The following is a 26496-nucleotide window of genomic DNA, read 5'->3' as shown; positions in this document are numbered from 1 at the left end:
GGATTGCTCCTGAATTTCTGGCTCCACGTCAGTCCCACAGGGTCCTGGCCATCCAGTGTGGAGGAGAATGGGAACATCATAGGACCTCCTCGTGGGTCTGTCCCTGGATCTGTCCAAGGTAACTGTATACAGGACCAGGTTGGTCCAGAAAAGTGGTCGCACTGGCTTTGTGGGCCTGTCTGTGCCCAGGTGGTCCTAGAGACGGGGTAATGACTGACAACTTGAGAGTATTTGTGATAGGTGGACACTGTCTGAGCTGGACTATGTGCAGTGGACCATGATGCTATGATATAATTTTATTCTGGTCTTTTGTGCATGTGGGGTCGCAGTGGCACAGTGATATTATCACTGGATCAGTAATCCAGACACCCAGAGTAATACTCTGGGGATCTGGGTCAGAATCCCACCAGGGCAGTTGGTGGAATTTGAATTCAATAAAAATCTGGAATTAAAAATCTGATGATGAGCCTGAAACCATTGCCCACCTGGGTCACTAATGTCTTTTAGGGAAGGAAATCTGCCGTCCTTACCCGGTCTGGCCGGAATGGGACTCCTGACCCACAGCAATGTGATTGACTCTTAACTGGCCCTGACTGAAATGGCTGAGCGAGCCGCTCAGTTCAAGGACAATTAGGGATGGACAACAAATGCTGGCCCAGCGCAGCGACGCCCATATCCTCAGAATGATTTTTAAAAACATTGGATTTTAATCTCTTCACAATTGCGGCAGTGCCTTTCCTTCTGAAATTCCCGCCCTAAACCCTCTCCACCACTCTCCTTGCATCTTGTAACCTTCCTCTTTCTGCACAATTCTCATCACCCCCTTATGTGACTCAGTGACAATGTGTTTGATGTTTGCTGGTACGATGCACCTTGGGTGGATTTACTTGGTCAAAGGTGTTGTTTAAATGCAAATTATTCTTGTTTCAAACTTTCTTTGCAGGTTGCGTTGAAGTTCTTTTATTAATGGGGGTGGGGGTGGGGGGGGGGGGGAGCGCAGGCTTGTTTGTTTTCGGTTGATGACACTGAGGAAACTCAGTGTTCCTCCTGAATTATTTGGGAAAAGGTAATTTCTGCTGATGAAAATCTCAATGCCTCAAACCCGACTGAACGGAATCACCACAAACTCTTCCAAAGTGTCTGGTGACAGAACCCATTCCTTACCTTGGGAGCTACAAATTGGGAAACTCTATTCACAACCCATTTTGGTAATGACCCTGCAAAACATGAAGATAACAATTGAAAGAAAACAAAGGAAGGGAATTTAATCACTCAACATCTCGCTGACTGTAATGTTTCCAATCTGTGGCAATTATCACATTCCCGCACGTCCGCCTCGCGATGAAAATTGATTTCTGTTGGCAATATAAAATTGCAAGGTTGAATTAGCTGGAAAATGCAATTAAAATCTCCACATTGTGGCCAGACTTTGATTGAAGTGTGAGCTCCGACTGGAAACACATTACAACAGGACAGTATGTGAAGGAGAAAGGTTCATTAATTATTTGATGGCAACCTTCACCAACACTTTAACCTTTACAGGTTACTCTTTCAGATTGGAATTTTTCTTCCTCTTTCATTTTCCATTTCTTTCCCCTCAGATTTCCAGAATTTAATGTTTTCTTCTTTAAGTTCACTTCATGGGATGCGGCTGTTTGATTGGCCAGAAACTCTCCAAGGCAGAAAGCCTCACCTTAAATAAATGAACACTGCCCCCAGTGTTGTAGTTGAAGGGAAGCTGGCTGAATGGTGGACAAGCTCGTCGCCAACAGTTTGGCTGATGGTTGGAGGCCAAGGACCTAAATACAACTCTATGGGCGCGATCACCCGGAAGGTTTTCCACGTGTGGTAGCGAGCGGGAAAAGCCGCCAGTTTCCCGGCGCTCCGCCCAGTGAAACCAGCAACGCAATCCAATGTTAATTGGTCAACTTAACGAGGCCTCACGGGCTTCTTGCCGCCAATAATGCCTCGCCAGCTGATTCGCTGGGACCGCACTCGCCAGCCCCCCGCTAACAAGGTCGAGCAGCACTTAAGCTACCCTTGCTCAGCCAATCCTAGCCAGCTCGCAACAATGACGCCCAGGACACCGGCCCCAAGATTCTGGGTTGCTGACCTGGGGAGGCTCCTGGGTGCGGTGGAGACCAGGAGGGATGTCCTGGTTCCCCGAGGGTTCCAGAGGGCCAGTGAAGTCTGGGACGAGGAGGCAGCAGGCAGCTCGGGCAGTGTGACTAGGACTAGCCTGCAGTGTCGGAAGAAGGACAATGACCGACACGGGGCAGCACGAGTGACTAGACACCAGCGTTCCCCCCCCAACCCCCCAAGGGTGCATCCACCCCCCAACTCCCCATGCGACCCCCAGCCCTCTCTCCCCCTTCCCCACCAACCCCACCTTCAGAACCCCGCTCCCACCAGTGAATCACGCGTGTGGCTAACGATGCCGTGTCTGTGGCCCTCAGGAAAAGCTCTCCCACAATGGGTGGGAGAGGGCCCAGACTGGCGGAGGGGTGTCGGACATGAGAATCCTCACCTCCTTCGAAGAGCGGGCCCTGGCGGACGCCAGAGGCGAGGAACCACCGGGCCCCACCCGGAGGATCTGTCAAACGTGAATTGTTATTGCTTTACTGACTGACCCGTCCCTCCCACTGATCACAGGTCCATTCTCCCACAGACCCTCCAGCTTCCAGAGCCGGCCCATCCCAGGCTGCCTCTCTCCTGACTCCGAGGAGATCACCTCAGAGGAGAGCTCCGAGTTTGCCATCGCGGTCGCGGCACAGCTGTCATCCCCACCCTCCCCAGCGCAGATACACACACCTCGGTGGGACATGTTAGTGGACAGGCGTCTGGGGCACAATGTGATGAGCACCACACTGCTGCTGAGGAGGAGACAGGAACCCCCAGGTGAGACGGCAGTTGGAGGGCTGCTGGATCCCAGGGCCCAGCTGGGTCCCAGCCTGATGCTGAGCCTGTGGGATACCCAGAGCTGATGGAGACGTTAAGGAGCAGCCGGGACATTCAGAGGGAAATATCAACGTCACTCCAGCAAATCCATAGCGATTGGAGGAGTCCCAGGGTTTATGGATGCTGCAGGTGTCGCCGGCAATGAGTGGAACTGAGGCCAACACTAGGGTGGCGGCCGCAGTGGAGAGCCAGGTGCACGGCGTCGGCAGCGAGAGTGAAGGTGTCCAAGGCTTCGCGCAGTCGGTGACGGCCATGACCGAGGGTCTCGGCAGAATGTCCGACTCGCTGGGGGATGTGATCCAATATCAGGCTGACCTTGGTGGTGTTCAGCAGGACATAGATACATAGATACATGGAAGATAGGAGCAGGAGGAGGCCTTTTGGCCCTTCGAGCCTGCTCCGCCATTCATCACGATCATGGCTGATCATCCAACTCAATAGCCTAATCCTGCTTTCTCCCCATAGAACATAGAACATTACAGCGCAGTACAGGCCCTTCAGCCCTCGATGTTGCGCCGACCTTTGAAACCATTCTAAAGCCCATCTACACTATTCCCTTATCGTCCAGATGTCTATCCAATGACCATTTGAATGCCCTTAGTGTTGGCGAGGCCACTACTGTTGCAGGCAGGGCATTCCACGCCCTTACTACTCTCTGAGAAAAGAACCTACCTCTGACATCTGTCCTATATCTATCTCCCCTCAATTTAAAGCTATGTCCCCTCGTGCTAGACATCACCATCCGAGGAAAAAGGCTCTCACTGTCCACCCTATCCAATCCTCTGATCATCTTGTATGCCTCAATTAAGTCACCTCTTGACCTTCTTCTCTCTAACGAAAACAGCCTCAAGTCCCTCAGCCTTCCCTCATAAGATCTTCCCTCCATACCAGGCAACATTCTGGTAAATCTCCTCTGCACCCTTTCCAATGCTTCCACATCCTTCCTATAATGCGGCGACCAGAATTGCACGCAATACTCCAAATGCGGCCGCACCAGAGTTTTGTACAGCTGCAACATGACCTCATGGCTCCGAAACTCAATCCCTCTATCAATAAAAGCTAACACACCATACGCCTTCTTAACAACCCTCTCAACCTGGGTGGCAACTTTCAGGGATCTATGTACATGGACACCGAATTCTCTCTGCTCATCCACACTACCAAGAATCTTACCATTAGCCCAGTACTCAGTCTTCCTGTTATTCCTTCCAAAATGAATCACCTCACACTTTTCTGCATTAAACTCCATTTGCCACCCCTCAGCCCAGCTCTGCAGCTTATCTATGTCCCTCTGTAACCTGTAACATTCTTCTGCACTGTCCACAACTCCACCGACTTTAGTGTCATCTGCAAATTTACTCACCCATCCTTCTACGCCCTCAAGGTCATTTATAAAAATGACAAACAGCAGTGGCCCCAAAACAGATCCTTGTGGTACACAACTAGTAACTGGACTCCAGTCTGAACATTTCCCATCAACCACCACCCTTTGTCTTCTTCCAGCTAGCCAATTTCTGATGCAAACCGCTAAATCTCCCTGAATCCCATGCCTCCGTATTTTCTGCAATAGCCTACCGTGGGGAACCTTATCAAACGCTTTACTGAAATCTATATACACCACATCAACTGCTTTCCCCTCATCCACCTGTTTGGTCACCTTCTCAAAGAACTCAATAAGATTGGTGAGGCACGACCTACCCTTCACAAAACCGTGTTGACTATCTCTAATCAAATTATTCCTTTCCAGATGATTATACATCCTATCTCTTATAAACCTTTCCAAGACTTTGCCCACAACAGATGTAAGGCTCACTGGTCTATAGTTACCGGGGTTGTCTCTACTCCCCTTCTTGAACAAGGGGACAACATTTGCTATCCTCCAGTCTTCTGGCACTATTCCTGGAGACAAAGATGACTTAAAGATCAAAGCCAAAGGCTCAGTAATAGATTCATAGAATTTACAGTGCAGAAGGAGGCCATTCGGCCCATCGAGTCTGCACCGGCTCTTGGAAAGAGCGCCCTACCGAGGCCCACACCACCCTATCCCCATAACCCAGTAACCCCACTCAACCAAGGCCAATTTTGGACACTAAGGGCAATTTAGCATGGCCAATCCACCTAACCTGCACGTCTTTGGACTGTGGGAGGAAACCGGAGCACCCGGAGGAAACCCACGCACACACGGGGAGAACGTGCAGACTCCGCACAGACAGTGACCCAAGCCGGGAATCGAACCTGGGACCCTGGAGCTGTGAAGCAATTATGCTAACCACTATGCTACCGTGCTGCCCGGTATCTCCTCCCTAGCTTTGCAGAGAACCCTAGGATAAATCCCATCTGGCCCAGGGGATTTATCTATTTTCACACTTTCCAGAATTGCTAACACCTCCTCCTTATGAACCTCAAGCCCTTCTAGTCTAGTAGACTGTATCTCAGTATTTTCCTCGACAACATTGTTCTTTTCCTCTGTGAATACTGACAAAAAATAGTCATTTAGCACCTCTCCTATCTCCTCGGACTCCATACACAACTTCCCACTGCCGTCCTTGATTGGTCCTACTCTTACCCTCGTCATTCTTTTATTCCTGGCATAACTATAGAAAGCTTTAGAGTTATCCTTGATCCTACCTGGCAAAGACTTCTCATGCCCCCTCTGGCTCTTCTTCGCTCTCTCTTTAGGTTCTTCCTAGCTAACTTGTAACTCTCGAGCGCCCGAACTGAACGTTCATGTCTCATCTTTACATAAGCTTCCTTCTTCCTCTTGACAAGTGTTTCAACTACTTTAGTAAACCACGGTTCCCTCGCTCGACCACTTCCTCCCTGCCTGACAGGTACATACTTATCAAGGACACGCAGTAGCTGTTCCTTGAACAAGCTCCACATTTCTATTCTGCCCATCCCCTGTAGTTTTCCTTTCCATCCGATGCACCCTAAGTCTTGCCTCATCGCATCATAATTGCCTTTCCCCCAGATATAACTCTTGCCCTGCGGTATATACCTATCCCTTTCCATCACTAAAGTAAACGTAATCGAATTGTGGTCACTATCACCAAAGTGCTCACCTACATCCAAATCTAACACTTGTCCTGGTTCATTACCCAGTACCAAATCCAATATGGCCTCGCCTCTCGTTGGCCTATCTACATACTGCGTCACGAAACCCTCCTGCACACATTGGACAAAAACGGACCCATCTAAAGTACTCAAACTATAGTGTTTTCAGTCAATATTGGGAAAGTTAAAGTCCCCCATAACAACTACCCTGTTACTTTCGCTCCTATCCAGAATCATATTTGCAATCCTTTCCTCTACATCTCTGGAACTTTTCGGAAGCCTATAGAAAACTCCTAACAGGGTGACCTCCCCTTTCCTGTTTCTAACCTCAGCCCATACTACTTCAGTAGACGAGTCCTCATCAAACGTTCTTTCTGCCACCATAATACTGTCCTTGACTAACAATGCCACTCCTCCCCCTCTTTTACCACCTTCCCTGAGCTTACTGAAATATCAAAACCCCAGAACCTGCAACAACCATTCCTGTTCCTGCTCTATCCATGTCTCCGAAAGGGCCACAACATCGAAGTCCCAGGTACGAACCCAGGCCGCAAGTTCACCCACCTTATTCCGGATGCTCCTGGCATTGAGGAACACACACTTCAAACCACCTTCCTGCCTGCCGGTACACTCCTGCAACTTTGAAACCTTACTCATGACCTCACTACTCTCAACGTCTTCTGGGGCACAATGTAGTGAGCACCACACTGCTGCTGAGGAGGAGACAGGAACCCCCAGGCGAGACAGCAGTTGGAGGGCTGCTGGATCCCAGGACCCAGCTGGGTCCCAGCCTGTTGCTGAGCCCATGGGATACCCGGAGCTGATGGAGACGTTAGGGAGCGGCCGGGACATTCAGAGGGAAATACCAGCGTCACTCCAGTAAATCCATAGCAATTGGAGGAGTCCCAGGGTTTACGGGCCCAGGAGATGTCGCCGGCAATGAGTGGAACTGAGGCCAACACTGAGGCCAACACTAGGGTGGCGACCGCAGTGGAGAGCCTGGTGCATGGCGTCGGCACCATGAGTGAAGGAGTTCAAGGCATCGCGCAGTGGTGTGGACCATGGGGAACTACACGGGCTGGCTGAGCCAGATGATGCAGGGGCAGCCGGAGCTCGAACCAGCTGTCCTTCTGTCCCACGGTGAACCCCAGGGCCTGTCGGCACCAACAAGGAGGAGGGGGCGCTGAGTGCCAAAGCGGACCATCGCATGAGGTGGCGACAGTGGCCATCAGCTCCCCCGAGTTCCACCCCTCTGATGAGGCAGCATCTCGGGGTCAGCACACGGGACAGAGCTGTGCATGTGCTGCCCACAAGTGAGCCCGGCCCCCCGGCCCCGGAGCCCCCCAGAGGACACCCGCTGGGGTATCAAAGGTCACGGGACGAGGTAAGCAGCTGGATGATTCCACCTCAGATGTGCATCCTGTTGTCTACCTCGTTCGCTGCAGGAAAGGATGTCCCGAAGCGTGGTACATTGGCGAGACCATGCAGACGCTGCGACAACGAATGAACGGACATCGCGCGACAATCACCAGGCAGGAATGTTCCCTTCCAGTCGGGGAACACTTCAGCAGTCAAGGGCATTCAGCCTCGGATCTCCGGGTAAGCGTTCTCCAAGGCGGCCTTCAGGACCCGCGAATGCAGAATCGCCGAGCAGAAACTTATAGCCAAGTTCCGCACACATGAGTGCGGCCTCAACCGGGACCTGGGATTCATGTCACATTACATTCATCCCCCACCATCTGGCCTGCGAAATCCTACCAACTGTCCTGGCTTGACACAATTCACACCTCTTTAACCTGGGGTTACCCCATCTCTGGATCTGTCAAGATTTAATCACCTGCTAATACTCGCATTCCAAGCATTGTCTGGCATCTTTGAATTTGTCTATATATATGTTTCTGGAACATAACTCTTCATTCTCCTGAGGAAGGAGCAGCGCTCCGAAAGCTAGTGATTCGAAACAAACCTGTTGGACTTTAACCTGGTGTTGTAAGACTTCTTACTATGTTTAAACAGTTAATGATTCAATAAAATAGTGTTGCACTATTTCAAGTGTTGGTGACCTGTATGTGATCCAGAACACCCAACACAACATGATACCAGGTATGGTGGGATATTAGCACTTCTTAGACCTACCTGCAAGTGATCTGCCTTCCGCCAGCATTCCGTCATCCTGCAACATGGACAACATCAGCCCGCCGCCGCCGCTCCGCATCGCGGCAACCTCGGGGCCAACTGGAAGATTTTCAAACAGCGCTTCCAGCTCTTCCTCGAAGCCACGGACAGGGAGGGCGCCTCGGACACCAGAAAGATCGCTCTTCTCCTCTCCACGGCCGGGGACCATGCCATCCACATTTTCAACTCTCTCACCTTTGCAGATGATGAAGACAAGACGAAGTTCAAGGCGGTTCTCCTCAAATTTGACACTCACTGCAGCGTAGAGGTGAATGAAAGTTTTGAGCGCTACGTGTTCCAGCAGCGTTTGCAGGGTAAGGATGAACCTTTCCAATCCTTTCTCATGCACCTCCGCGTCCTTGCGCAGTCTTGCAGCTACGGGCCCACCTCCGACTCCATGATACGCGACCAGATCCTTTTCGGTGTTCAGTCGGACCCCTATGTCAGCAGCTCCTCAAAGTAAAGCAACTCACCCTAGCGACCGCCATCGAGACCTGTGTCTTACATGAAAACGCCACCAGTCGGTATTCCCACATCCAAGCGGCTGAAATGGCGCGGCAAGGTCCCCACGAGGCGGAACGGGTCCAAGTGATTGAACACCTCCAGGGCCTCAGCCTGGATGAGGGTGGCCATTTTGCACGCTTTTCGCGGACTCCCGCGCTTGTACGCACCAAACGAGGGGACTGCGACGTTGAGGAACGTAATGCGCAGGCGCGCACCACGCAGGACCACACCGCGCATGCGCGGTGGCGCACCGAACGTGCTGATACCATGACGTGCGGCAACTGTGGCTCCGCCCATTTAAAGCGCAATGCCCCGCAAAATCTCGACAATGCCTACGATGTGGAAGACTTGCCCACCGTGCTGCCTTCTGTCGAGCAGCTCAGCCTTCCAACTCATATCGCTTCAGCCAGCCTCGCAGGAATGTTCGGGCAATTCAACCCACGGTCACCGAGTCCGATTCCGACTTCCCGCAGACCAGTGACACCGAGGACCCGAAGGCACCTTTTCGAGTCGGTGTCGTAACGAAAAACAGGCTGTGCCCGAAGCAAAGACACCAGCCGCTGTCGGTATACAGCATTGATCCAGACGATGAGTGGTGTGCCACCCTGACGGTCAACCAGAATTCATCGCCCACCTCAGAGACTTAATTTGTGAACTTTGTGGACTTATGGACTTTCTGATTTGTTCTGTTCTTCCGTTTAATCGTTCAAGTGGTTTGTATATAGTGTTCATCTCGTTATTCTTGTGACACATTGTTTTTCTGCACCAGGCACATTCCCATGTAAATAGCTTAGTTTTTATGTACATAGTCCTGTAAATATTTCGCACACACGTAGTCAGGAACATTCACCATACACTATTTATTGCGACGCAGGTACATTTTTTATAAAAGGGGGGATGTCATAATATACACCAGTATATCATGGTGCAGACATGCACTGGTGGACACACAGTGGGACCAATCAACACACACAACACCGCAGCCAATCACCAGTGAGAGCACACGCACTATAAAGACAGGGGGCATCAGAGTTCCCGTTCATTCGAGTTGCAGCTAGCTAGGAGGACAGAGCTCACTGCCTGCAACACAGACATTCACCATGTGCTGAGTGCATCGACTGGTTAGGACAAGACAAAGGTCTTTTGTTAAAGCTAGTATCGTATTAACCCACAGTCTGAGTATGTTAAACAGTTAATGATTCAATAAAATAGTGTTGCACCTGTATGTGATCCAGAACACCCAACACATCAGTTAGCACTGCTGCCTCACAGCGCCAGGGACCCAGGTTCGATTCCCGGCTTGGGTCACTGTCTGTGTGGAGTCTGCACATCCTCCCCGTGTGCGCGTGGGTTTCCTCCGGGTGCTCCGGTTTCCTCCCACAATCCAAAAATGTGTGAGTTAGGTGGATTGGCCATGATAAATTTCCCCCTAGTGCCCAGTGGTTAGATTATGGGGTTACAGGGACAGGGCCGGTTGAATGCGGGGTGGGGGGGGGGGGTGCATGTAGGTAGTGTGCTTCTGGCCTCCTTCTGCACCGTAGGCATTCTATGATGAATCTATAAACCTCATCTGGCACCTTTCCAAGGCCAGCACATCCTTCCTTAGATACTCAGAGTTTGATTTAATTAATTAAGAGTTGGAGTTAATTAAGAGTTGGATAAGTACAGAAAGCACAACAAAGTGTCCATGATAGCTCGTCACTGACCATAGGCAGAAAATCGCACTACCACCAGACTGACTAATACCATGCCATTTGGATTTTAAAGCAATATTGCAGGTAGGTTAATCAGTCAAACGACCCTCACTGTACAAGCTCCTTCTGCTTTTCCCAAACCTTATGTATTTCTTGTCTGTATGTTGTAACAAAAGAAAAACCTGGATTTAGAGAATGCCTTTCACAACCTTGAAATATTAGAAGTGTTTTACAGCCAAAGAAGTACATTTTTTAAAGTGTTCTCACTGTTGCAGGAAATGCAGCTGTCAATTTGCTCACAGCAAGTTCCACAACGAACAATGTGATAATGACCAGAACATCTGTTTAGTGATAATGTGTTGGGATAAACATTGAGCAGGACATCAAGGATAACTGCCCTACCCAGGCAATCTGATCAACCTGCTTTTGTTGATACAGTTGCTGTTGGGGCTTCATTATGAATACTTGGCTGAGTTCCAAGAATAGTTGATGCACTGAACACATAATGTTGATATATTCTGCTGAGGACAGTGGATGGAATCTTCAGAGATGCCAATCTGCTAGCGGGTGACTGAGGGATCACCATCCAGCTGCCCTGGTACCCAGCTGGGGATATTCAGGTAAATACAGCAAGACTGTCTGACAGTGTGACGTCAAAGTGTCCCCAAAGTGACACAGATCAACTTATGGAGAGTGCTCCAACAGATATTTGGGGATAGTTTTTAACCCTTTGTGACGAGGCAGCTCTGATATGTTGATAAATTTGAAACCCAAGTCCAACTAGCCTGTGACAGCTCCAGCAGACCCAGCATCGTTTCAGCGTCAAGTTTATAATCTGCGGTCATGAGCAGCTTTACTAATTTAAATATGCTAATGAGTTGCACAGCCTCATATCCAGACATTTAGCCAGTTTGAGCCTTTCTCGCCAAGTCTGGGAACACCTGAGTTGAAAGGAGGTGTGAGTGAGTGCCTCAGCCTTTCCAGCACTGCTTGTGGTCCAGGAGGAGTGGGACTGTTTTCTCCAGGTGTCTCCCAGCCCCTCCCATGTGGTGACAGATATTTCACCCCCCCCCCATCCAACACTCTGATTCTGACCCTTCCCTGAATCACAATCAACAACTCAACTCAATTCCGATTTCCCCAAAACCTGTACATTTCCACTCCGATCCCCTTTGACCCCAATCCCCCCCCGACCCCCATCACCCTGACCCCAAATCCCCCTGACCCCCATCACCCCGACCCCGATTCTCCGACCCCCATCACCCCGACCCCGATTCCCCGACCCCCATCACCCCGACCCCGATTCCCCCGACCCCCATCACCCCGACCCCGATTCCCCGACCCCCATCACCCCGACCCTGATTCCTCCGACCCCCATCACCCCGACCCCGATTCCCCCGACCTGCCTTGGCCGGACCCTGATGTCCTTTCTTCTTGACCTAAACCCCGGATTGCCCCCGAAAACTCTGTGGATACTTTAACAGTGAGAACAATATATTCTTGGAAGAGTATCAAACAATATGGAGCAAAATGGGAAAATGTAGTTTAGATCGGCCATGATGGTGGGGTAGGCTGGAGGGATTGAATGGCCTCTGTAATTTTGTTTCTATAATCTATGCACCAAAGCATTGGGAGAATTCTTTCTAAATCAGTATGTGGCGGACGGTTTGGAATGTCGAGCTTCTTCCCGACAGGCAGCTTCCCGCACTAACCTCGTGGGTCCACCTGGGTGAGGTAATATAGGATACAGCTGTTGGCTCCGTTTGATTTGATGAAGTAACCAGTTTGGAGGGACACAGCTCGCACTGTGTCCTTCTTCGGGGGATATTTCTGGAAACAAGGAAGCAGACAGGAACATCAGTACAAAACATCTGGAATTGAAACAAGGCAGCGAGCTGACCCAGGCAAGAACACAATCACCTGACATGGTGCCGTGGTCATCCTAAAGCCGCCGTTTGTCAGAATGATTCCAAAAAAATATCAGCATTTTGTTTAATGTGAATGTCAAAGGCAGTTCACCCATGGGGGGGGCGGGGCAATGGAACATTCAGATTATCAACCCCGACACACAGACCCTGGGCTGGATTCTCCGAGGTTGAGGCTATGTCTGGAGGAAGTGTCTAGTTTTACAATGAAAATTCCGGCGGCGCCCATGCGCCGATGCTCTGACCAGTGGGGGGCCTAGCAGCCCCCGGCTTTGCCTGCGGATACAGCCGGAGAATTGCTGGTTCCATGACCGCGCATGTGCATGTCGGCGACCTCCAGCAGTCGTGCCGTACAACATGGCGCCGGCCGCACGTGGACCCAGCTTTCCAGATAGTGCCCTCCTGTAACCCACCCTCACCAGCCGTACACCACCCCCCCCCCGACCAGACCCCCCAGACCCCGCCAAACCCCCAGCCACTGGAACGGCTACCCCCCCCGACTGTGCAGGTGCTGGACACAGTCCGTAGCCGCCATGCGAGGTCCCCAGAAACCGAGAGGATACGCGCCCAACAGCAGAGGGCAGTAGAGCAGAGCTGCTGATTGGCTGTTGCGGGGAAATTTGCATACGTCGTTGTGGTCACCCTAACTTGAAGGTGTACCTGTGCAAGAGTTTCTAGCTGTTCAAGTGAAGACAAGCATCCAGCAGAGGGCAGTAGAGTGGAGCTGCTGATTGGCTGTTGCGGGGGAAATTTGCATGCGTCCGTAGTGGTCACCCAAACTTGAAGGTGGTTTGTGGAGGAGCTGTTGTCAAGTGACAATAAATTTTTAAAAAACTTACTGTAGGGAGTTTCCAGCTGAATCCGGTCAGAGTGAGGACAGAGTGACTGTTGGGTAAGTAGTAAAGATTTAAATTGTTTGTGCAGGCCAATAACTGCTGATTGCTGTTTTTGTGTGGGGCACAGTGGTTGCTGGTTAAGTGTATTATTTTTACCTATATTTAATTTGGGCAGTTTCTAAACACTAGACACTACACTTGTAGTGTCCCCCACCCTTCCACCTCCTTTAACCTAAGGGGTAGAGTGAATAACAGGTAAGCTCTTTCTTTCTTTTTCTTTTTTTTATCTAGAGGGGATGGCAGGGAAGGCAGTGCAATGTTCCTCCTGCAGAATGTTTGAGGTGAGGAACACCGTCAGTGTCCTTGCTGATTTCATCTGTGGGAAGTGCACCCATCTCCAGCTCCTCAGAAACCGCGTTAGGGAACTGGAGCTGGAGCTGGATGAACTTCGGATCATTCGGGAGGCAGAGGTGGTCATAGATAGAAGCTTTAGGGATGTAGTTACTCTGAAGAATAAAGATAGATGGGTGACGGTGAGAGGGGCTGGGAGGAAGCAGTCAGTACAGGGATCCCCTGTGGTCGTTCCCCTTAGTAACAAGTATACCGCTTTGGATACTGTTGGGGGGGGACTTACCAGGGGTAAGCCATGGGGTACAGGTCTCTAGCACAGAGTCTGTCCCTGTTGCTCAGAAGGGAAGGGGGGAGAGGAGGACAGCATTAGTCATTGGAGACTCCATACTTAGGGGGATAGATAGGAGATTCTGTGGGAACGAGAGAGACTCGCGGTTGGTGTGTTGCCTCCCAGGTGCCAGGGTGCGTGATGTCTCAGATCGTGTTTTCGGGATCCTTGAGGGGGAGCAGCCCCAAGTCGTGGTCCACATAGGTACCAACGACATAGGTAGGAAAAGGGATAGGGAAGGAAGGCAGGAATTCAGGGAGCTAGGGTGGAAACTTAGATCTAGGACAAACAGAGTTATTATCTCTGGGTTGTTACCCGTGCCACGTGCTAGCAAGAGGAGGAATAGGGAGAGAGAGGAGTTGAACAAGTGGCTACAGGGATGGTGCAGGAGGGAGGGTTTCATATTTCTGGATAATTGGGGCTCATTCTGGGGTCGGTGGGACCTCTACAAACGGGATGGTCTACACCTGGACCAGAGGGATACCAATATCCTGGGGGGGAAATTTGTGAATGCTCTTCGGGAGGGTTTAAACTAGTTCAGCAGGAGCTTGGGAACCTGAATTGTTGCTCCAGTATACAGGAGGTTGAGAGTAGTGAGGTCATGAGTAAGGTTTTAAAGTTGCAGGAGTATACCGGCAGGCAGGAGGGTGGTTTAAAGTGTGTGTTCTTCAATGCCAGGAGCATCCGGAATAAGGTGGGTGAACTTGCGGCATGGGTTGGTACCTGGGACTTCGATGTTGTGGCCATTTCGGAGACATGGATAGAGCAGGGACAGGAATGGTTGTTGCAGGTGCCGGGGTTTAGATAATTCAGTAAGCTCAGGGCAGGTGGTAAAAGAGGGGGAGGGGTGGCATTGTTAGTCAAGGACAGTATTATGGTGGCAGAAAGGACGTTTGATGAGGACTCGTCTACTGAGGTAGTATGGGCTGAGGTTAGAAACAGGAAAGGAGAGGTCACCCTGTTAGGGGTTTTCTATAGGCCTCTGAAAAGTTCCAGAGATGTAGAGGAAAGGATTGCAAAGATGATTCTGGTCAGGAGCGAAAGCAACAGGGTAGTTGTTATGGGGGACTTTAACTTTCCAAATATTGACTGGAAGCGCTATAGTGCGAGTACTTTAGATGGGTACGTTTTTGTCCAATGTGTGCAGGAGGGTTTCCTGGCACAGTATGTAGATAGGCCAACGAGAGGCGAGGCCATATTGGATTTGGTACTGGGTAATGAACCAGGACAGGTGTTAGATTTGGAGGTAGATGAGCACTTTGGTGATGGTGACCACAATTCGATTACGTTTACTTTAGTGATGGAAAGGACTGGGTATATATCGCAGGGCAAGAGTTATATCTGGGGGAAAGGCAATTATGATGCGATAAGGCAAGACTTAGGATGCATCGGATGGAGAGGAAAACTGCAGGGGATGGCACAATGGAAATGTGGAGCTTGTTCAAGGAACAGCTACTGAGTGTGCTTGATAAGTATGTACCTGTCAGGCAGGGAGGAAGTGGTCGAGCAAGGGAACCGTGGTTTACTAAAGCAGTCGAAACACTTGTCAAGAGGAAGAAGGAGGCTTATGTAAAGATGAGACATGAAGGTTCAGTTAGGGCGCTCGAGAGTTACAAGCTAGCTGGGAAGAACCTAAAGAGAGAGCTAAGAAGAGCCAGGAGGCGACATGAGAAGTCTTTGGCAGGTAGGATCAAGGATAACCCTAAAGCTTTCTATAGATATGTCAGGAATAAAAGAACAACTAGGGTAAGAGTAGGGCTAGTCAACGACAGTAGTGGGAAGTTGTGCGTGGAGTCCGAGGAGATCGGAGAGGTGCTAAATGAATATTTTTCGTCAGTATTCACACAGGAAAAGGACAATGTTGTCGAGGAGATTGCTGAGATTTAGGCTACTAGACTAGAAGGGCTTGAGGTTCATAAGGAGGAGGTGTTAGCAATTCTGGAAAAAGTGAAAATAGATAAGTCCCCTGGGTCGGATGGGATTTATCCTAGGATTCTCTGGGAAGCTAGGGAGAATATTGCTGAGCCTTTGGCTTTGATCTTTAAGTCATCATTGTCTACAGGAATAGTGCCTGAAGACTGGAGGATAGCAAATGTTGTCCCCTTGTTCAAGAAGGGGAGTAGAGACAACACAGGTAACTATAGACCAGTGAGCCTTACTTCTGTTGTGGGCAAAGTCTTGGAAAGGTGTATAAGAGATAGGGTGTATAATCATCTGGAAAGGAATAATTTGATTAGAGATAGTCAACACGGTTTTGTGAAGGGTAGGTCGTGCTTCACAAACCTTCTTGAGTTCTCTGAGAAGGTGACCAAACAGGTGGATGAGTGTAAAGCAGTTGATGTGGTGTATATGGATTTCAGTAAAGCGTTTGATAAGGTTCCCCACAGTAGGCTACTGCAGAAAATACGCAGGCATGGGATTCAGGGTGATTTAGCAGTTTGGATCAGAAATTGGCTAGCTGGAAGAAGACAAAGGGTGGTGGTTGATGGGAAATGTTCAGACTGGAGTCCAGTTACTAGTGGTGTACCACAAGGATCTGTTTTGGGGCCACTGCTGTTTGTCATTTTTATAAATGACCTAGAGGAGGGCGTAGAAGGATGGGTGAGTAAATTTGCAGATGACACTAAAGTCGGTGGAGTTGTGGACAGTGCGGAAGAATGTTACAGGTTACAGAGGGACATAGATAAGCTGCAGCGCTGGGCTGAGAGTTGGCAATTGGAGTGTAATGCAGAAAAGTGTGAGGTGATTCATTTTGGAAGGAATAACAGGAAGACAGAGTACTGGGCTAATGGTAAGATTCTTGGTAGTGTGGATGAGCAGAGAGATCTCGGTGTCCATGTACATAGATCCCTGAAAGTTGCCACTCAGGTTGAGAGGGTTGTTAAGAAGGCGTACGGTGTGTTAGTTTTATTGGTAGAGGGATTGAGTTTCGGAGCCATGAGGTCATGTTGCAGCTGTACAAAACTCTGGTGCGGCCGCATTTGGAGTATTGCGTGCAATTCTGGTCGCCGCATTATAGGAAGGATGTGGAAGCATTGGAAAGGGTGCAGAGGAGATTTACCAGAATGTTGCCTGGTATGGAGGGAAAATCTTATGAGGAAAGGCTGAGGGACTTGAGGCTGTTTTCATCAGAGAGAAGGTTAAGAGGTGACTTAATTGAGGCATACAAGATGATCAGAGGATTGGATAGGGTGGACAGTGAGAGCCTTTTTCCTCGATGGTGATGTCTAGCACGAGGGGACATAGCTTTAAATTGAGGGGAGATAGATATAGGACAGATGTCAGAGGTAGGTTCTTTACTCAGAGAGTAGTAAGGGCGTGGAATGCCCTGCCTGCAACAGTAGTGGACTCGCCAACACTAAGGGCATTCAAATGGTCATTGGATAGACAGATGGACGATAATAGTGGGCTGGCGCAGACAAGGGAGACACCGCGCATGTGTGGAAATCGCGCCGGTGGGACTGTGCAAGCGCGGGTTCGCGCCGGACCCACTGCGCATGCGCGCATCCCCCGGCGCCCATTCCACGGCCGGATCAGCAGCTGGAGCGGCGTGACCCGTTCCAGCTCCCCGCTGGCCCAATGTAGGGGCCAGAATTGCTGTTCCTGGGGCCGTGTTGACGCCGTCGAGAAACGCGACGGCGTTTCCAACAGCGTCAACACTTAGCCTCAGGATCAGAGAATCCCGCCCCAGAATTCCCTGTTTCAGAGAGAAAGGCCGGGATTCTCGGTTTGCCGAAATCGTATACCCGTTTGCGACAGAATCGGCCCGGCGTTGTATTTCAAATTCGGCGTCATCTCGGAGCTCGCTGCACGCTGTTATGATGGCGTCAGTGCGTCACTTTGAAGCCCTCCCCCGATGCTCTGCCTCCAATGGGCCGAATTCATGACCGTGTGTGGTCTGAGCTTTCATAAACCCGGTGTGGCGGTTGCAGATTGTGTCCAGCAGCACCACAGTCAGTGGGGGGGGGGGAGCCGTTCCACTGGCCGGGGGGCGGGGGGGTGGGGGGGGGGGGCAACACTGCCTGGCCCGCACTGCCGTTTGTAAAGCCAGCAGTAAGAAGAGCCACTTCGCGGCTGTGTGCCAGGCCCGCGCAGTCGCTGCGATCGCGCCCGCTATCGCCCACTCCCCCACGCCAGACGCACAATGGGAGCCCCCATCTTCTCCTCCCGGGGCCATGTGCGGCCAATGGGCGCCGCCATCTTGTCCTGACCCCACAATGTGCGCACCATGGGCGCCGCCATCTTGTCCCCCACAGGGTCACCGGACATACCGAGATCGGAACCGCACACGCTCGCCACTCGAAGCATCCGACGGCTACCCGTAGCTCGCTTCGATGATGCTGGACCGATCTCGCCCGCACAACCTGGCCACCGCATCGATGACGGTGAAGACCAACGGCCACGCGACGTCGTGCCTGCGGGACCTCCGGGAGCACCGAAAGCTTCGTACACCCATGATGCGCAATCAATTACACTCAAGACGAAGTGATTTCATAACTGAAGGCTTTAATCTATTAGAACTCTTTCCCCAGCAGCTTCGGTACAGAAAGTGAAGGCTGCTGGGACGGTACCGGTTCTTATACTCCGCCTGTCAGGGCGGAGCTACGTACATCAGCCAATGGTAGACTCCTGGGTCTAACCAATGGTCATCAGCCTCTCAGGTACCGCAATACCTGGTATTACCACATTCACCCCCTGTTAAAAAAGAGCCCGGCGGGGGTGGTTGCCAGCGTTATTAGTTGCCTTTAGCATGGTATGACCAGGTATGGAGGTACCGAGATGTCGAGGATATTAACAAAGTGTTCATAGTGCAGCAATCAGTCGATCGGGTGGCCTGGTCGTCCTTCTGGAGCGTCTGGGCTTCGGCAGTGATTCTGATGAGGGTCCCGGTGGTTGCGACTCCGGGAGCGTGGTTTCGTCCTCCCAGGCAGCTTCGTCACCCCTAGGCGGTGCTGTGGGGGCAAAAGGTTGACACGGGTGGGGGGCGCCTGTAGGGGGCGTCGGTGTGTGGTCAGGCCTAGGCAGGAGCGGCGGGTGTACTGACCCTCCAGTGAGGTGCTGTGGCAGAGGTGGGGGTGGGGGCAATGGTTCGGGTGCGCGTGGGGTTCCGGCGGGAGCCAGGTCCTGAAGGTAGACTGTCGCTTGCCGGCCATCAGGGAATGCTACGGTAGGCGTACTGGGGGTTAGCGTGCAGCAGGTGGACCCTCTCGACCAATGGGTCCGACTTGTGCGCCCGCACATGCTTCCGAAGCAGGCTGGGTCCGGGTGTCGCTAGCCAGGTTGGGAGCGAGGTCCCTGAGGAGGACTTCCTGGGGAAGTCTATCATCGAGGAAGAAATAGCGAGGCATCTGGATGGAAATTGTCCCATTGGGCAGACGCAGCATGGGCTCATAAAGGGCAGGTCGTGTCTAACTAATTTAGTGAAAGTTTTTGAGGACATTAACAGTGCGGTAGATAACGGGGAGCCAATGGATGTGGTATATCTGGATTTCCAGAAAGCCTTTGACAAGGTGCCACACAAAAGGTTGCTGCATAAGATAAAGATGCATGGCATTCAGGGGAAAGTAGTAGCATGGACAGAGGATTGGTTAATTAATAGAAAGCAAAGAGTGGGGATTAATGGGTGTTTCTCTGGTTGGCAATCAGTAGCTAGTGGTGTCCCTCAGGGATCAGTGTTGGGCCCACAACTGTTCACAATTTACATAGATGATTTGGAGTTGGGGACCAAGGGCAATGTGTCCAAGTTTGCAGACGACACTAAGATAAGTGGTGAAGCAAAAAGTGCAGAGGATACTGGAAGTCTGCAGATGAGTCGCAAAAAGTTGGTTTCCAGGTGCAACAGGTGATTAAGAAAGCAAATGGAATTTTGTCCTTCATTGCTAGAGGGATGCAGTTTCAGACTAGGGAGGTTATGCTGTAATTGTATAAGGTGTTAGTGATGCCACACTTGGAGTATTGTGTTCAGTTTTGGTCTCCTTACTTGAGAAAGGATGTACTGGCACTGGAGGGTGTGCAGAGGAGATTCACTAGGTTAATCCCAGACCTGAAGGGGTTGGATTACGAGGAGAGGTTGAGTAGACTGGGACTGTACTCGTTGGAATTTAGAAGGATGAGGGGGGATCTTATAGAAACATATAAGATTATGAAGGGAATAGATAGGATAGATGCGGGCAGGTTGTTTCCACTGGCGGGTGAAAGCAGAACTAGGGGGCATAGCCTCAAAATAAGGGGAAGTAGATTTAGGACTGAGTTTCGGAGGAACCTCTTCACCCAAAGGGTTGTGAATCTATGGAATTCCTTGCCCAGTGAAGCAGTTGAGGCTCCTTCATTAAATGTTTTTAAGATAAAGATAGATAGTTTTTTGAAGAATAAAGGGATGAAGGGTTATGGTGTTCGGGCCGGAAAGTGGAGCTGAGTCCACAAAAGATCAGCCATGATCTCATTGAATGGTGGAGCAGGCTCGAGGGGCCAGATGGCCTACTCCTGCTCCTAGTTCTTATGTTCTTATGTTCTAAAACAAGGAGACGTTCATGAGGTGTCTGAATTGTGGTTGTACAGAGCAGCGACTGGATGGCGTAGAGGGCCATCGGGAGGATCTCTTGCCAGCGGGAGACTGGGAGATTCCTGGATCGTAGGGCCAGTAGGACGGTCTTCCAGACCGTTCCGTTCTCCTTCTCTACATGCCTGTTTCCCCGGGGGTTGTAACTGGTCGTCCTGCTCAAGGCGATGTCCTTGCTGAGCAGGAATTGACGCAGTTCGTCGCTCATAAAGGAGGACCCCTATCACTGTGTATGTACGCGGGGAAACCGAACAGTGTAAAGATACCCTGAAGGGCCTTGATGACGGTGGTTGTGGTCATTGTCTGGGCAGGGTATGGCGAATGGGAACCGGGAGTACTCGTCAATCACGTTCAGGAAATACGTGTTGCGGTCGCTGGAGGGGAGGGGGCCTTTTAAATCCATGCTGAGGCGTTCAAAGGGACGGGAAGCCTTTATCAGGTGTGCCCTCTCTGGCCGGTAGAAGTGCGGTTTGCACTCTGCGCAGATCTGGCAATCCCTGGTGACTGTCCTGACCTCCTCGATGGAATAGGGCAGGTTGCGGGTCTTGATGAAGTGGAAGAAACGAGTGACCCCCGGGTGGCAGAGGTCCTCGTGGAGGGATCGGAGGCGGTCCACTTGTGCAGTGGCACAAGTGCCGCGGGACAGGGCATCAGGAGGCTTGATTAGCTTCCCCGGACGGGACAAGATCTCGTAGTTGAAGGTGGAGAGTTCGATCCTCCACCGCAATATCTTGTTGTTTTTAATCTTGCCCCGCTGTGCATTATCGAACATGAAGGCAACCGACCGTTGGTCCGTGAGTAAAGTGAATCTCCTGCCGGCCAGGTAATGCCTCCAATGTCGCACAGCTTCAACTATGGCTTGTGCCTCTTTTTCGACCGAGGAGTGGCGAATTTCGGAAGCATGGAGGGTACGGGAGAAGAAAGCCACGGGCCTGCCCGCTTGGTTGAGAGTGGCCGCCAGAGCGACGTCGGTCGCATCATTCTCGACCTAGAAGGGGAGGGATTCGTCGATGGCGCGCATCGTGGCTTTTGCAATGTCTGCTTTGATGCGGCTGAAGGCCTGGCGGGCCTCCGTCGACAGGGGGAAGGTTGAGGACTGGATCAGGGGTCGGGCTTTGTCTGCGTAGTTGGGGACCCACTGTGCAAAATAGCTGAAGAACCTGAGGCAGCGCTTCAGGGCCTTGGGGCAGTGAGGGAGGGGGAACTCTATAAGGGGGCGCATGCGCTCAGGGTCGGGGCCTATAACTCGACTTCGCACTACGTAGCCAAGAATGGCTAGACGGTCGGTGCTAAACATGCATTTATCCTTATTGTAGGTCAGATTAAGGATTTTCGGGGTCTGGAGAAATTTGCGGAGGTTGGTGTCGTGGTCCTGCTGGTCATGGCCGCAAATGGTGACGTTATCCAGATACGGGAACGTTGTGCGTAAACTGTACCAGTCAACCATTCGGCCCATCTCTCGCTGGAAGACCGAGACCCCATTAGTGACACCAAAGGGAACTCTTAAAAATTGATAGAGCCGCCCATCTCAAGGGCGGACCTCAAAGTAGGACCTCAAAGGTAGTAATCTCAGGATTGCTACCAGTGCCACGTGATAGTCAGAGTAGGAATGACAGGATAGCTAGGATGAATACGTGGCTTGAGAGATGGTGCAAGAGGGAGGGTTTCAAATTCCTGGGACATTGGGACCGGTTCTGGGGGAGGTGGGACCTGTACAAATCGGACAGTCTGCATCTGGGTGGGACCGGAACCAATGTTCTCGGGGGTGTGTTTGCTCGTGCAGTTGGGGAGGGTTTAAACTAATGTGCCAGGGGGATGGGAACCGATGTAGGAAGTCAGTGGGGACAGAAACAAAAGGCAAGAAGGGAGAGTGTGTAAAGCATGACCAGAGAAAGCAGGGCAGAGAGCAAGGAAGGTCTACATTAAACTGCATTTATTTCAATGCAAGGGGCCTGACGGGCAAAGCGGATGAACTCAGGGCATGGACGGGCACATGGGACTGGGATATTATAGCTATGACTGAAACATGGCTAAGGGAGGGGCAGGACTGGCAGCTCAATGTTCCGGGCTACAGATGCTATAGAAAGGATAGAACAGGAGGTAAGAGAGGAGGGGGAGTGGCGTTTTTGATTAGGGAGAACATCACGGCAGTACTTAGAGGGGATATATCCGAGGGTTCGCCCACTGAGTCTATATGGGTGGAACTGAAAAATAAGAAGGGAGAGATCACCTTGGTAGGACTGTACGCCAGGCCCCCAAATAGTCAGCGGGAAATTGAGGAGCAAATATGTAAGGAGATTACATATCTAGGAGATTACAATGACTAGGGAAAGAGTAGGACCAGTCAAGGACAGGGATGGGAAATTGTGTGTGGAGTCTGAAGAGATAGGCGAGATTCTAAATGAATATTTTTCGTCAGTATTCACTCAGGAAAAAGATAATGTTGTGGAGGAGAATGCTGAGCCGCAGGCTAATAGAATAGATGGCATTGAGGTGTGTAGGGAAGAGGTGTTGGCAATTCTTGACAGGCTGAAAACAGATAAGTCCCCGGGACCTGATGGGATTTATCCTAGGATTCTCTGGGAGGCCAGGGAAGAGATTGCTGGACCTTTGGCTTTGATTTTTATGTCATCATTGGCTACAGGAATAGTGCCAGAGGACTGGAGGACAGCGAATGTGGTCCCTTTGTTCAAAAAGGGGAGCAGAGACAACCCCGGCAACTAGAGACTGGTGAGCCTCACGTCTGTAGTGGGTAAAGTCTTGGAGGGGATTATAAGAGACAAGATTTATAATCATCTAGATAGGAATAATATGATCAGGGATAGTCAGCATGGCTATCTTGTGAAGGGTAGGTCATGCCTCACAAACCTTATTGAGTTCTTTGAGAAGGTGACTGAACAGGTAGATGAGGGTAGAGCAGTTGATGTGGTGTATATGGATTTCAGCAAAGCGTTTGATAAGGTTCCCCACGGTAGGGTATTGCAGAAAGTACGGAGGCTGGGGATTGAGGGTGATTTAGAGATGTGGATCAGAAATTGGCTAGCTGAAAGAAGACAGAGGGTGGTGGTTGATGGGAAATGTTCAGAATGGAGTACAGTCACAAGTGGAGTACCACAAGGATCTGTTCTGGGGCCGTTGCTGTTTGTCATTTTTATTTGGACCGGGTGCAGAGGAGATTTACCAGGATGTTGCCTGGTATGGTGGGAAAATCTTATGAGGAAAGGCTGATGGACTTGAGGTTGTTTTCGTTGGAGAGAAGAAGGTTAAGAGGAGACTTAATAGAGGCATACAAAATGATCAGGGGGTTAGATAGGGTGGACAATGAGAGCCTTCTCCCGCGGATGGAAATGGCTGGCACGAGGGGACATAGCTTTAAACTGAGGGGTAATAGATATAGGACAGAGGTCAGAGGTAGGTTCTTTACGCAAAGAGTAGTGAGGCCGTGGAATGCCCTACCTGCTACAGTAGTGAACTCGCCAACATTGAGGGCATTTAAAAGTTTATTGGATAAACATATGGATGATAATGGCATAGTGTAGGTTAGATGGCTTTTGTTTTGGTGCAACATCGTGGGCCGAAGGGCCTGTACTGCGCTGTATTGTTCTATGTTCTATGTTCTATGTTCTATTACAGATAGCTGCAAGAATAATAGGGTGGTAGTAGTAGGGGACTTTAACTTTCCCAACATTGACTGGGACAGCCATAGCATTAGGGGCTTGGATGGAGGGAAATTTATTGAGTGTATTCAGGAGGAATTTCTCATTCAGTATGTGGATGGACCGACTAGAGAGGGGGCAAAACTTGACCTCGTCTTGGGAAATAAGGAAGGGCAAGTGACAGAAGTGCTAGTGAGGGATCACTTTGGGACAAGTGACCATAACTCCATTAGTTTTAAGATAGCTATGGAGAATGATAGGTCTGGCCCAAGAGTTAAAATTCTTAATTGGGGCAAGGCAAATTTTGATGGTATCAGACAGGAACTTGCAGAGATAGATTGGGGGAGACTGTTGGCAGGCAAAGGGACGGCTGGTAAATGGGAGGCTTTTAAAAATGTGTAAACCAGGGTGCAGGGTAAGCACATTCCCTTTAGAGTGAAGGGCAAGGCTGGTAGAAGTAGGGAACCCTGGATGACTCGAGATATTGAGACTCTGGTCAAAAAGAAGGAGGCATATGACGTACATAAGCAACTGGGATCAAGTGGATCCCTTGAAGAGTATAGAGATTGTCGAAATAGAGTTAAGAGGGAAATCAGGAGGGCAAAAAGGGGACATGAAATTGCTTTGGCAAATAATGCAAGGGAGAATCCAAAGAGATTCTACAGATACATAAAGGGGAAAAGAGTAACTAGGGACAGAGTAGGGCCTCTTAAGGATCAACAAGGGCATTTATGTGCAGAGCCACAAGAGTTGGGTGAGATCCTGAATGAATATTTCTCATCGGTATTCACGGTGGAGAAAGGCATGGATGTTAGGAAACTAAGGGAAATAAATAATGATGTCTTGAGAAGTGTGCATATTACAGAGGAGGAGGTGCTGGAAGTCTTAAAGCGCATCAAGGTAGATAAATCCCCGGGACCTGATGAAATGTATCCCAGGATGTTGTGGGAGGCTAGGGAGGAAATTGCGGGTCCCCTAACCGAGATATTTGAATCATCGGCAGCCACAGGTGAGGTGCCTGAAGATTGGAGAGTGGCGAATGTTGTGCCCTTGTTTAAGAAGGGAAAAGCCTGGGAACTACAGACCGGTGAGCCTAACGTCTGTAGTAGGTAAGTTGCTAGAAGGTATTCTGAGAGACAGGATCTACAAGCATTTAGAGAGGCAAGGACTGATTCGGGGCAGTCAGCATGGCTTTGTGCGTGGAAAATCATGTCTCACAAATTTGATTGAGTTTTTTGAGGGAGTGACCAAGAAGGTAGATGAGGGTAGTGCAGTAGACGTTGTCTACATGGACTTTAGCAAAGCCTTTGACAAGGTACCGCATGGTAGGTTGTTGCAGAAGGTTAAAGCTCACGGGATCCAGGGTGAGGTTGCCAATTGGATTCAAATTGGCTGGACGACAGAAGGCAGAGGGTGGTTGTAGAGGGTTGTTTTTCAAACTGGAGGCCTGTGACCAGTGGTGTGCCTCAGGGATCGGTGCTGGGTCCACTGTTATTTGTGATTTATATTAATGATTTGGATGAGAATTTAGGAGGCATGGTTAGTAAGTTTGCAGATGACACCAAGATTGGTGGCATAGTGGATAGTGAAGAAGGTTATCTAGGATTGCAACGGGATCTTGATCAATTAGGCCAGTGGGCCGACGAATGGCAGATGGAGTTTAATTTAGATAAATGTGAGGTGATGCATTTTGGCAGATCGAATCAGGCCAGGACCTACTCAGTTAATGGTATGGCGTTGGGGAGAGTTATAGAACAAAGAGATCTAGGAGTACAGGTTCATAGCTCCTTGAAGGTGGAGTCGCAGGTGGACAGGGTGGTGAAGAAGGCATTCGGCATGCTTGGTTTCATTGGTCAGAACATTGAATATAGGAGTTGGGACGTCTTGTTGAAGTTGTACAAGACATTGGTACGGCCACACTTGGAATACTGTGTGCAGTTCTGGTCACCCTATTATAGAAAGTATATTATTAAACTAGAAAGAGTGCAGAAAAGATTTACTAGGATGTTGCCGGGACTTGATGGTTTGAGTTATAAGGAGAGGCTGGATAGACTGGGACTTTTTTCCCTGGAGCGTAGGAGGCTTAGGGGTGATCTTATAGAGGTCTATAAAATAATGAGGGGCATAGATAAGGTAGATAGTCAACATCTTTTCCCAAAGGTAGGGGAGTCTAAAACTAGAGGGCATAGGTTTAAGGTGAGAGGGGAGAGATTCAGAAGGGCCCAGAGGGGCAATTTCTTCACTCAGAGGGTAGTGAGTGTCTGGAATGGGCTGCCAGAGGTAGTAGTAGAGGCGGGTACAATGGTGTCTTTTAAAAAGCATTTCGATAGTTACATGGGTAAGATGGGTATAGAGGGTTATGGGCCAAGTGCGGGCAACTGGGACTAGCTTAATGGTAAAAACTGGGCGGCATGGACTGGTTGGACCGAAGGGCCTGTTTCCATGCTGTAAACTTC

At 50.3% G+C, this 26496-nt stretch overlaps 1 protein-coding gene across 1 annotated transcript in view; it reads right to left on the bottom strand.

Moving 5' to 3' along the window:
- Window positions 1-26496, bottom strand: part of LOC140427211 (START domain-containing protein 10-like) — a 262989-nt gene that overhangs the window by 5431 nt on the left and 231062 nt on the right. The window contains exons 4-5 of the mRNA XM_072512819.1: window positions 12098-12215; window positions 1165-1217 (exon numbers count right to left, since the gene is read on the bottom strand). Of these exons, the coding sequence (XP_072368920.1) occupies window positions 1165-1217; window positions 12098-12215 (171 nt within the window). The remainder of the gene's footprint in view (window positions 1-1164; window positions 1218-12097; window positions 12216-26496) is intronic.

The sequence above is a fragment of the Scyliorhinus torazame genome, chromosome 7, assembly GCF_047496885.1.
Source record: "Scyliorhinus torazame isolate Kashiwa2021f chromosome 7, sScyTor2.1, whole genome shotgun sequence".
Classification (NCBI taxonomy): Eukaryota; Metazoa; Chordata; class Chondrichthyes; order Carcharhiniformes; family Scyliorhinidae; genus Scyliorhinus; species Scyliorhinus torazame.
This window is presented reverse-complemented; position numbering and strand designations above follow the sequence as displayed.